A 12,125-nucleotide genomic window follows, 5' to 3' on the forward strand; every position below is an offset into this window, starting at 1 on the left:
CTTTGGATTTTGTATATTAATAAGCTCAATTATAATTCCTAGAAATACTCCAGGTAGAATATTAAGCAAATGATTTCTAATAAAGCCAAATGAATTACTATGATAACTGAAAAGAAACATCAGTTCACCAAGAGCAAGAAATTCTAAACTATGCTTATTTCCTATTTTGATAGGTTTGCCAGCTTGCTCTATCAGGGGAATAGAGTAGAGGAACTGTCTCGATTTCAGCAAAGCACTGGGAAGTGTTTTATAAAAGCCTTAAGGAAAAGAAAAAGAAATTCAAGCAGGATAATCCACAGTTTTTTTTGTAAGAAAACTCTGAAATCCCATAATCCATCGAGTCAATGCATCATCTGTTGCTTCTGGAAAAAAATGATGGGATTTTACTCTATGGAGACAGTGATCTTTGAACATATTTGTCTCCTTGTATTGGCTTCTAGGAAGCTCAGAGATAAATTTGTGACCCATGGTAAAAATGACACAGATCTTTCTGGTATACCTATCTATGGATTAGCTTCATTCCTGATCTCTTTGTATTACCTTCACTGTATTATTTCAATCACAAATATTTATAGGCACTAGGAACTCAGGAATGGTCTGTGCTTAACAAGCTCAGAGATAAATTTGTGACCCATGGTAAAAATGACACAGATCTTTCTGGTATACCTATCTATGGATTAGCTTCATTCCTGATCTCTTTGTATTACCTTCACTGTATTATTTCAATCACAAATATTTATAGGCACTAGGAACTCAGGAATGGTCTGTGCTTAACAATGGTCTGTGTCCAGGCTTTCAGTTTAGTGGGAAGACAGTACATTACTTTTGTTTATCCATTTATACTGTATATATTTTCGTTAGCAGTCTCAAGTTCTTTCTAAATGATACAGGATATTTGAGACATACTTGGCTAACTACAAAAATAATAAAGATGTGGTTTTTGTCTATCACTACTTTTTCCTTGAAATGGGAGCATTATTAATGCAACCTAAAGTTACAGTATTTTTAATGAAGCAAATGACAACATTGGCTCAAATTTAACTGAATGTAAACAAAGATTTTTCTCACTTAATTCATACTGAAAAGTTTTTTACATTTGTCATTTTTACATTTTATGATGTTAATCTTGATTGATTTATTCCTAACATGAACTACCAACTCCCTACTCCAAGAATCTCCAAGTGTCCTACACTTGTCTTCAGGGTTTTCTTACAAAAAAACTGTGGCTCATCTCTGGAGACTTCTTACACCAGGTACAAATCCTCCCAAGAGTCATATCAACCCTCTTGAATTTCTCCTTTTTCCTAAGATTTTATAAAACACTTCCCAGTGCTTTGCTGAAATCGAGACAATTCCTCTACTCTATTCCCCTGATAGAGCAAGCTGGCAAACCTATCAAAATAGGAAATAAGCATAGTTTAGAATTTCTTGCTCTTGGTGAACTGGTGTTTCTTTTCAGTTATCATAGTAATTCATTTGGCTTTATTAGAAATCATTTGCTTAATATTCTACCTGGAGTATTTCTAGGAATTATAATTGAGCTTATCAATATACAAAATCCAAAGTCCCTACTTTACTCTTTTTTTTTTTTTTTTTTTTTTGACCCTTGGAATATGATGTCCTGTCTGGTAATTTGGTTACTATAGCATTTTTCAAGATTTATTCAAGTTTATTAGTAATAGTTCTTCAATTTCATCCACAAATCTTTTGATGGCTTCTAACAATAAATCGAGGCCCAGCAACAGAGACTCATTAAAAGTAGCCAAGTTTACTCACCACATTGCAAGAAAAATCTCCTGAAGAAAAATTTTCACATGATACCCAATTGAGGAAATACAATGTAAACCAAAAAGAAACTAGTACAATATAGTAAATTGTTTGAGTGCCTTTTGCTCTTCAAGAAAATAGAAAAAAAAATCAAACACAGTTTAGTGAAAGTAGTTCCATGACTATTGAAGGTATATTAGGTCCAAATATACAGGTTGACAATGGTCACATTTACTCCAGCCCCTATGTTGCAGTAGGAAAGAAACAGGAAAATAAGTGCGTATCTTCAGAACAGTCCTTTTAGAAACCAAACTTTCGCTAATGAATGGGCATGAAAAGTTTTAATTTAGATACCCTGGAAAGAAGCAACAGTGCAGATACTTGATGTTGACAACTAAATGTTAAATCTTTTGCTTAGATTTGGGGGATAACCTGCATTGAACTTGAGGGAAGATAGGATGAAACTGGGTGTGTTTAAAGAACAGTGACAGGGAGAGTGACCGATGTGGATGTTGTTTCATATACTAAGTAGACAAAGAATGGGGCTGAGTATAATTTGAAGACTGACAGGAGAGTCATGATGATAAAACCGACCTCAAATATCTGAAAACCCAACACATTGGGGAGGGAGCACAGGGCCTTGTGGTCAGAGCCTGAACGAGAACTCGTAAGGAAAGGGTGTGAAAATAAAAACACTTGACCAGAAGGGAAAGTAGTCTTCCCACAGGACAGTGGTCTATAACAGGAACTGTGCTTAGGACTGGGAGAGTTCTGGATGCAGGAGAGGTTCAGAGAGGTGCACGATCATCTAGCAGTGATATAAAAATAATCCCTGTCATGAGAGGGTGCTCAGTCAGAAATCCTTGGATTCCTGTTCCTGTGGTGAGAATCAGGCTGAGCAGGCCCTCTGTCTGTGTTAATTCCAGGGGCTGCTTTGAGGGCTGCTGATGGGTTATCTTGCCTTGTTTTAGTTCATTTTCATTAGCCATATTCCTCTACAGAAACACACTATGCCAGTAGAAACAGCTATTTCCCATACCAGCTGGTTTCTTCTTAACAACACGTGTAAAATGCAACAATTCGTTTTTAGAACTGTTAGCCGATGACCCTATTTTTGCAACTTCACAGAGATTACAGTGATAGTATTAATTAATTAGGGTCTTTATTAATATTTAGGCTTCATTGCACTTGAAAAGCAGAATCATGCAGTGTTGAGTTTTTTTTCCAGTTTCAAGTTTTTACATGCAGTGTTTTTAATCAAATATTCCAAATCACCTTTAAAGACACCAAAAATGTTGTATTTAGTTTTTATTGCTTTGCAATGGACGCTGGGTGTGCAAAATGCCCTTCTTTTATAGAAAAATTATGCAGAAAGGACATTTTGCAAAATGCCAAGTTTAGAAAAGAAGGGGTAAATTTAGGAAGCTGGAAGAGAAAAGTGAGCTCCAGTCATTCCTCTGATAACGAGACTTTGATTTCATCAGACAGCATGTCCTCCAGGCAAGTGCCATGTCAGCCAGTGGGTCATCTTTGGTCACTAATATCATCATGTATACTCCAGTCATCCTAATTCATGATGCACTCATAAAGCCTTCCATCAAATGTACTGAAATATATTGGTAAGCAATACTTTTTTTTTAAGATTTTAATTATTCATGAGAGACACACACAGAGAGAGAGAGAGAGGGAGGCAGAGACACAGAGGGAGAAGCAGGCTCCATACAGGGAATCCGAAGTGGGACTCCATCCCTGGTCCCCAGGATCAGGCCCTGGGCTGAAGGTGGCACTAAACCACTGAGCCACCCGGGCTGCCCAATCGCTGGGCCACCAGGGCTGCCCTGGTAAGCAATACTTAAAAATTTATGAAAAGTCAGAGGCAGGGCTGAATTTCCTTCAGAAGATATTTCCAAAGAGTTGTTTCCTTAAAAATCTCTATGTCTACTTCCTGTTAGCATTCTTTACTTTCATTCCATGATTCCATTCCATTTCAAATATTTAAGATCTACCTCCCCCAATGTCTTCTTTGTAGTTGACTTGCATGGAAGTTATACTATGGAAAGCTTATAGTCCACCAAAATACTTGCAGACAGCACTTTCTAGGTAGAAATGTGGTTGTTTCAATCTGTTAATTTGCATCCTCAATGAACTAAGTTCATTGAGATGTCTACTTTAAACATCAGTTCTGTTTCTCCTGTCTTCGTTGCATTATTCATAATTGCTTGTGAGTGACTGGGGGTTCTGTGTTTGTGTGAATGACATGGTGTAACTTGCCATGGTTCATTTGGCAAAGCATCAGCAGAGCTCTTCTGAATGCTTTATTTTCACATCACTTTAATTCTTGCTAAACAAACCCATGCTTGAAGCACAAGCTTTGAAAGCTGGACATCATCTGTTCCACAAGCACCCGTGATATTTCCAAGTAAGACTTCCTTTTTTTTTTTACCAAATTAATTCTGACAAATTGATTCTTAATTAACCCATAAGAAAAGCTGATGGTAATTTCCTTGAATAAACATAGAGGCCTTTGAACTGGTAATTTTTTTGTATTATAAGTGTTCTTCTCCTCATACAATAATTTTTGCCTTCTAGAGGAGTTTTAGACAAAGGTCTGAATTGAAGATAATTGCCTTAGAAACAAAATATAAGTGACTTCTTTAGGCAAAATAAAGGCCAATGACTCTTGCAGAATAATTTTAAAGAATATGGATATTTGGGGATTAATATATAAAAGAAAAAATGGCCATATTTTTTCAAACTGATCTTAAAACTTACTTAAGTAAGGTGGTGACTCATGCCAAAACAGGCCATTTCCAGGTCCCCACCCCTGCCTTCCTAATCTACCATCCTCACCCCTGCACAGGAACCTAATTTTTCATGTGTGCCTTAGACTCTGCAGCAGTCTGGTGAACCATCCCTCAGAATAACATTTTTAAATGTATAAAATACATGTGATTACAAAAGAAAAAAGTTATATTGAAATGCTGTCGTTACAATTTTGAACAAGTTTCTGATATAGTAATACCTGTGCTTCTTGATTAATACATTTTTTTAAAAACCCAGAAGCGGGTCTAATAACTACCATAAATAATCTTGAAATGATGAGCAAAATAAGTATGCAAGATGAAACAATTACGGTTTTATCTACTACTATAAAATGGCATATGACAATATCTGTGATTTCTATAAGTAACAAAGTCACAAATACTGTTAATGTCATCATGGTTTGTTGCCATGATTAGTGACAAAGCAGTAATTTTTTTTTCCCATCCATGCTCACTACCCCCCTAAATTCTATGCACAGACCCCTTGGAAGTCTGTGGACCCTAGATTAAGACACTCTGCATCCAATGACTCTTGCCACTGCTCCCACTTTTATTCGATCAATAGAGAGGTGGAGTGGGGTAGTGGTCAGTTGCCAGCATACATCTGTGTGGGACCCTCAAAAGCAATGATGTCAGCAGAACCACATTCAAAGCCCAGTGGTGTACCATGTCACTGCCAATGAGCCCAAGGTCTAAACACTGTCACCTCAAAGGGATCATTCTGTCAGTTCAGTGCTTTCTCAAGCCAGTGAGCCTTTCTCTGGCAATGATACTAAAAGCCAATTCATAGCAGAATGTATTCATTGTTCCCCATGATGTCATTCTACAAGATCAGGAAATGTTCCTCAAATAGCTTTTATGCTTATTTACCTAAACGTTATATGCTTGGTCGGCACTTTCTTAAGGATAACATGTTCTGTATATTCACTCTCTCTAGGGAAAAAGCACTTCCATCACTTTAAACAGATTTTGTGCCCAAGATTTAGACCCACAATTCCATGTAGATGTCTAAAACTGGATTTATCCTCTTCTCAAAATCAATTTTTTCTCCTGATTTTCCTGACTTTTCTCCTCCTGACTTCTTAGGGGTGTTGTAGTAACTATGAATGGAAACCTCAGACCTTCAGTCACTACACCCCTTCCTAATGTCCACTGCCCAATTTAATAACTATCCAAGTCAGGGAGCTCCTGTGTTTACAAGTTTCCCTGTGGTCTTCCTCTCTATTTCACTCTAATTTCTACCACTTAGTTTACAACCTAACCTAGATCACCATTACTCTTGCCCCTACTTCTTAACTACTCAGATAAGTCCTAACACACATTGCTGACAATTCAATTTTCCCAGAGTGCAATTCTGATGATAGTTCCCTGTTCAAAAATCATCAATGGCTCCCCATTATCTACTGAACTAAAGATAGACCCTGCCATACCAGCCTCTCCACATCATGACCCAGACTCCCAATTCAACAACTGTCTTACCCTGTGCTGCAAACTTAATTACTTTTTGTTCATGAAACAGGGAACAGATATTTTACCTCATTTATTTTCTACCTTATCACCATTCTCACATTGGACTCTCCTTCTGGGATGTGTCTCTCCAGAAAGTTCTCTTGTTGAAACTCTACTCTTCCTTCAAAGACAATCTCAAGCATCACCCATAAGACTTTCTTGATGTGCTTCCAGCATTCCCAACTGAATAGGAGAACCCCTCCCTGCTTTCAACCTCTAACGTATTTTTCTTAGCATTTGTCAGCCTCTGCCCTTCGTTATGATCCAGTACAGTAATCTTCCTTTAACTGCAGGAGACACACTCCAAGAAACCGTGGATAATATCAAGCCTATATACACTGTTTGTTCCTGTATATGCCCATGATAAAGTTTAAGGTATAAATTAGGCACAGTAGGAGATTAACAACAATAAATAATAATAAAATAGAACAATCATAACAATATTCTGTAATAAAAGTTATGTGAATGTGGTCTCTCCCTCTCAAAACACCTCATTGTACTATATTCACCCTTATCCTTCTTGTGATGATGTAAGATGATAAAATGCCTACATGATGAAGTAAAGTGAGATGAATGACATAAGCATTGTGATGTAACCCTAGGAAACTACTGACCTATCAGAAGTAGGATCATCTGCTTCTGTACTATAGTTGACCACTGGTAACTGAAACCACAAAAGTAAAACCATGGATAAGGGCAGACTACTATATGATCATATAGTCAACCGCATTAGATTTTTTTAAAGTTTTTTTTTTATTTAAACTCCAGCCGCATTATATTTTTAATTCTTTAAAAAAAAGACTGCTTTAATTTATCCCTTGTACCTCAGTAGAGTTTGGTATACTGTTTTTTACAATGGGTTCTCAGTACATGTTTTCTATTGAACTGAAACAATTCCTATGCAAAAAATGAATTTGTAGGGATGAACTGCCTTACACTTTTCATGTACCACTGAAGGATAAGCAGGTGTTCACTAACTCTAATTTATTGATTAATTGGTAAATTTTAGTGATACTGTTCTTTTACCTGGCCTTCACCCACATGCCCTCATGGACTAGAATGCTCCTTCTCCCCAGCCATTCCAACCATTGTGCTTACTCCTGCTGGGCTTTCAGGGCTCAGTCTGACCATCACTTTCTCCAGGAAGTCTTCCTAACCCCAAGTCTGGCTTCATGGGCATGCAATCTGTGCTTTGCACAGAGCCCAGTGCTTACAAGGGTGCAAAAATTGGTGCCATACTTAGCTATCACCATCTTGAAATTCGTAAGAGTTTTTTTTAGGTTGTTTTTGTTTTTGTTTTTGTTTTTGTTTTTGAGAGAGAGATAGAGGGCATGTATGACTGAGGGGAGGGGCAGAGAGATAAGCAGAGGGAGATAATCCCAAGCAGAGCCCAATGCAGGGCTTGACCGCACAATCCTGAGATCATGACCTGAGCCAAAACCAGTGTCAGCTGCTTGACCAACTGGGCCACCCAGGTACTCCTTCAGTTTTCTAACAAAGGGACAACATTTTTTACTTTGCACTCAACTCCTCAAATGGAGTAAACAATCCTGCCTAACCCCTTCTCTACTATATACTCTTTCATCCCCTGTGTTTTCCCAATCATCACTCAGAATCTTAATTCTGTTTACATCTGTTAAATGTTTACTTATTTAATTTAAATTAAATTGATTTAATAAATTTCATATTTATTTAATTTTCTGTTTACTGTTCTGTAATGCCTCAACAGACCCTAAACTCTGTCAAGGCAAAGAATGACTCAGGCTAGTATTACATACTTAATCTATATTTGCTGATTGGCTAAATGGATAAATGGTTGGGAGACAAAGGAATTAATGAATTAATGAATGTATTTTCTCTCTATAGCCCTTTGTGCAGTCTGAGCAGTGAAGGTCTTTGGCTTGCTGTCTTCAGATGGCCCCCTATAGACATAACAGAATTCTAGTACAGAAACTACTCTTAGAAAACAGTGTACTACAATTGGCTCAAGAAAGAAAGGGGCAAAGCAGTGACATGAAGGAAAAGGTTTAAGCAACACCCAAATATTAATAAAGAAGGAATTAGCCAAGGACTCATGATATAGATCTGTTTTGAACACAGAGACCATGAAGATACCACTGGGATGCTCTTGGGGGAAGAAGATGTCTTAGAGATTAAATAATGCCCTGCTTCCTTTTTCTAATGATTTCTGTTAAGCCTGGACAAGGAAAGCATACAGCTGCTCTCAAGAGGGGAAATATCTGTCATCATCTTTACTTGTTGCCGCATCACATCCTCCCAACTGTCTTTGTGATCCCTGAATTTCATTTTCTCATTAGTAGCTTGGGAGTTTGCAAGTGCACTGAATTCCACTTCTGGCTTACAATTTCCATTCCACTAAAGCCAATTTAAAGTATAATCCAAAGTATCCTGAACTCTTAGATACATGAGTCAAAAGTATAGTGAGTAGTTATTAACGACATATACTAGGTTTTTTTCACTAGTGGAAAAACCTTCACTCCTTTTCCTTGGAGACTTCTTTATTTGAAATGATAAGTACTGGGACGCACCTGGGTGACTTAGCAGTTGAGTGTCTGCCTTTGGCTCAGGACGTGATCCTGGTCCGGGGATCCAGTCCCGTATCAGTCCCCTCTATCTCTCTGCCTCAATCTCTCTCTGTATCTCATGAATAAATAAATAAAATCTTTTTAGAAAATGAAATGATAAGACTTCCCTCTCAGTTTGAAGAAGTAGAGAAGTATCCCCAAAAGTCTTGCAGAACCAAGAATGGTACCGCCATTCTCATCTAGCCATGCTCATTCAGCAACACTATACAGCAGCTCAACGACAGACAGTCCTGAATCCTCTTTCTGCTACACAGCCTTGGATGAGTTATAAATGTTCTTCATTCTCAATGTTCATATCTGTAAAATGGGAATAGTGATATTTCTACTGCATAAATTTGTGAGAATGACTTGGATAATGCATGTGGAAGTGCTTAGCACTATGTCTGGCTTATAGAAAACCCTCTATGAATGTCAGTAATAATCATCAACAGCAGAACATAAGCAATTATGAACTTTGACTTTGTTCTGTATTGTCAGCGATTTAAAGAAACAAGGAATACATGGTATTGGTTATGGGTCCAAACTTCTCCTCTAAAAGGGTCAGTGAGTACATATTTTAGTCTTGTGTGCCAAGTTGTCTTTGCCATGACTACTTAGTTCTGCATTTGTGGCAGGAAAGCAGCCATAGACAAATACATAAACAAATGAGTGTAGCTAAGTGATAATAAAACTTTATTAACAAAAACAGGCCTTAGGGGCCATATATGTTCCCTAGGCCATAATTTACCAATCCCTGGTTATAGTAGGTCCTTCAGAGCTCCCAGTCAAGTGCGATACAAAGGCTTGGACAGCATGTCAGGGTAAACCAAAAGGAGGCAGAAACTAACTCCAGTGCCATATATAAGAATGTGGAAACTAGTATTTTAGGGGAGATTACTGTATGAGCTTCCCAGAGATACACAAAAGTAAAAGGTATGTCCTAGAGCAAGTAGTTCAAGTATTGTTTTTTTGTTTTTTGTTTTTTTTTAAGATTTCATTTCTTTATTTGAAAGAGAGAGAGGCAGCAGGGGAGCAGAGGGAAAGGGATAAGCAGACTCTGTGCTGAGCATGGAGCCTGATGCAGGGCTGAGGCTGAGATCAGCCTGAGATCCTGAGACCACAACCCAAGCAAATACCAACTGTCATTTAACTGACTGAGTCACTCAGGTGCCCCTATTTATTTGTTTGTTTGTTTTTTAATCTTCCATTTCAGGATAAGTAATTTCAACTTAAAACATAGCCTTCTCGGGGATCCCTGGATGACCCAGCAGTTAAGCATCTGCCTTTGGCCCAGGGCATAGTCCTGGAGTCCCAGGATCGAGTCCCACATCAGGCTCCCTGCATGGAGCCTGCTTCTCTCTCTGCCTATGTCTCTGCCTCTCTCTCTCTCTGTGTCTCTCATGAATAAATAAATGAAATATTTTTTAAAAATAGCCTTCTCTTTTTATTAGACATTTTCCTTGGGAACTTAGCTCCATCCCTGGATCCTGAAAGTACCATAATTTGAGGACTAAAAATGTCTGTAGATTGATTGGTAGAAAAAGCTGCTCCTCACTTCTGCTCCCTAGTGCTGTATTATGAATAGACAGAGCTGAGGGGGTCATCTCTTTAGCAGTTTGCAGGGAAATAGAAAAGTACATGGGTAGCAGAAGAAATCATTCCCTTCATTTTATGTTCTCATTAATATTATAAAGGAATGACAAACAAGTATCCATGAGCAAAATTAGACTGTGAAAATGAGCCAGTGACTTAGTAACAGCCACATTTGATGGGTCACCAGAACTGCCAAATGTGAGGTGGATTCTGCTTCTTTGAAAGGAGAATAGCTATGGTATGTGCTCCTGGGGTAGGAAAGAAAAAACATACTTTCAGGACCTTTCTCAGGATCCCCACTTGTAAGAGGATTAATGAGAAGTTCACACATTTTCAGATGCAGTCATTTAAATATAGCATGCAACACACACCATGTAACACTGTCTTCATCAATGATGTTGTAAAGGAACTCCATGCTCACCATACATTATACTTTATATGGAGGTAGGGAGAGGGGGAGAGAGAGGGAGGTAAAGGGAGCAGGAGTTGGGGGGAAGAGGGAGAGGGAGAGAATCTTAAGCAGGGTCTATGCCCAGCGTGGAGCCCAACTCAGGGCTTGATCTCATGACCTTGACATCATGACCTGAGCTGAAATAAAGAGTCAGATGATTAATTAACTGAGCCACCCATGCACCCCCATATTATATTTTGATATTCAAAATAGCTAGTCCCTTCCAAGGCTCTTATGATTTAATCAATACCAATTCAAGTGGGTCTGGTGCTTTAAACTATAAAAACAAGAAATGAAATCTGTCATGATAAGGCAAGGTTCTTATCATATTTCTCTTTTTTGTTGTTGTTTTACAGTTTTCTCCTTGTCTTTGGTTGCTTGATTTTGTCAGTGTTTTCCACCATCCCTGAACACACAAAACTGGCCTCAAGTTGTCTCTTGATTCTGGTAAGTGATACACATGAGCAATAATATACATAAAGTTTGTATAAAAGCTGCCTATAATATATATGTTATGCATTTTATCCCACAAAAAGGTCTGTCTAGAAAAGAAGAGAGTTACTGTGAAATATAAAACTTTCAAAGATCACTGATATACTGGCCCACCATTTTAACCTTTACTCAATCCTCAGGAATATATACAGATATATTGTGTTACTATTACATAGCAATATCTTGTGTTATAGTTACATCAAAAATAGAAGATGAGACTTGGAAGCAGTTTTACTCATGTTTTTCTATGGTTGTAAACAAATTATAAGAAGAATCAATATCCATGAGGTCTCTCATAATATTGCTAAAAGTTATAGGATAGAGAACATTTTCCAATAACTGCAATTTGGCAGTAGGTAAGTGAAATTAGTCAAGAACTATGAGAATATAGCACCTCATAAGAAAACAGAAGGCTCCTTCATACTTTTTTCAACCAACAGACTACATTATGAGTTTTGCTGCTAATGCAGTTACCTACCTGGTAAGAAATTCTGCAGTTAGCTCTGTTTCCATTATGCTGTCAATCCTCAACCACACAGAATTGCTCAATTCATTTTAAAATGGAAAAAGACCCCAAGATATTTTAATCTGAATTATTCTGGGCCTTTTAAGCTCTTTTACTTTCTATTACAACTAAACTATATCACTGTATACTCAAATCACATCTGATTGAAAGTTTAGTTCATTTACATCCATTTTGATCCACTCAGTGCAAAAATATCATATTTGACAGTCTCAGAACTTTCTGAATGTACTATAAATTGGAACAACTCACTTTTGTAAAACCTGGTGGACTACAGAGGAGGAGAGAGAAAGGGTATGTGGTAAGCTGGCTTATGGGCCCTAATAAAGAGATATTGGTCATGTGCAGCAATATGCATTTAATATAAGAAAACTATTCTTACC

The 12,125-nt window shown here is 37.7% G+C and overlaps 1 protein-coding gene across 3 annotated transcripts in view; it reads left to right on the forward strand.

Moving 5' to 3' along the window:
* KCNQ5 (potassium voltage-gated channel subfamily Q member 5) overlaps positions 1 to 12,125 on the forward strand; it is a 495,778-nt gene that overhangs the window by 315,693 nt on the left and 167,960 nt on the right. For all 3 annotated transcript variants that reach the window (XM_025444409.3, XM_035697462.2, XM_025444410.3), the window contains exon 2: positions 11,084 to 11,174. In XM_025444409.3, the coding sequence (XP_025300194.3) occupies positions 11,084 to 11,174 (91 nt within the window). The remainder of the gene's footprint in view (positions 1 to 11,083; positions 11,175 to 12,125) is intronic.

This window comes from Canis lupus, chromosome 12 (genome assembly GCF_003254725.2).
Source record: "Canis lupus dingo isolate Sandy chromosome 12, ASM325472v2, whole genome shotgun sequence".
NCBI classification, from domain to species: domain Eukaryota; kingdom Metazoa; phylum Chordata; class Mammalia; order Carnivora; family Canidae; genus Canis; species Canis lupus.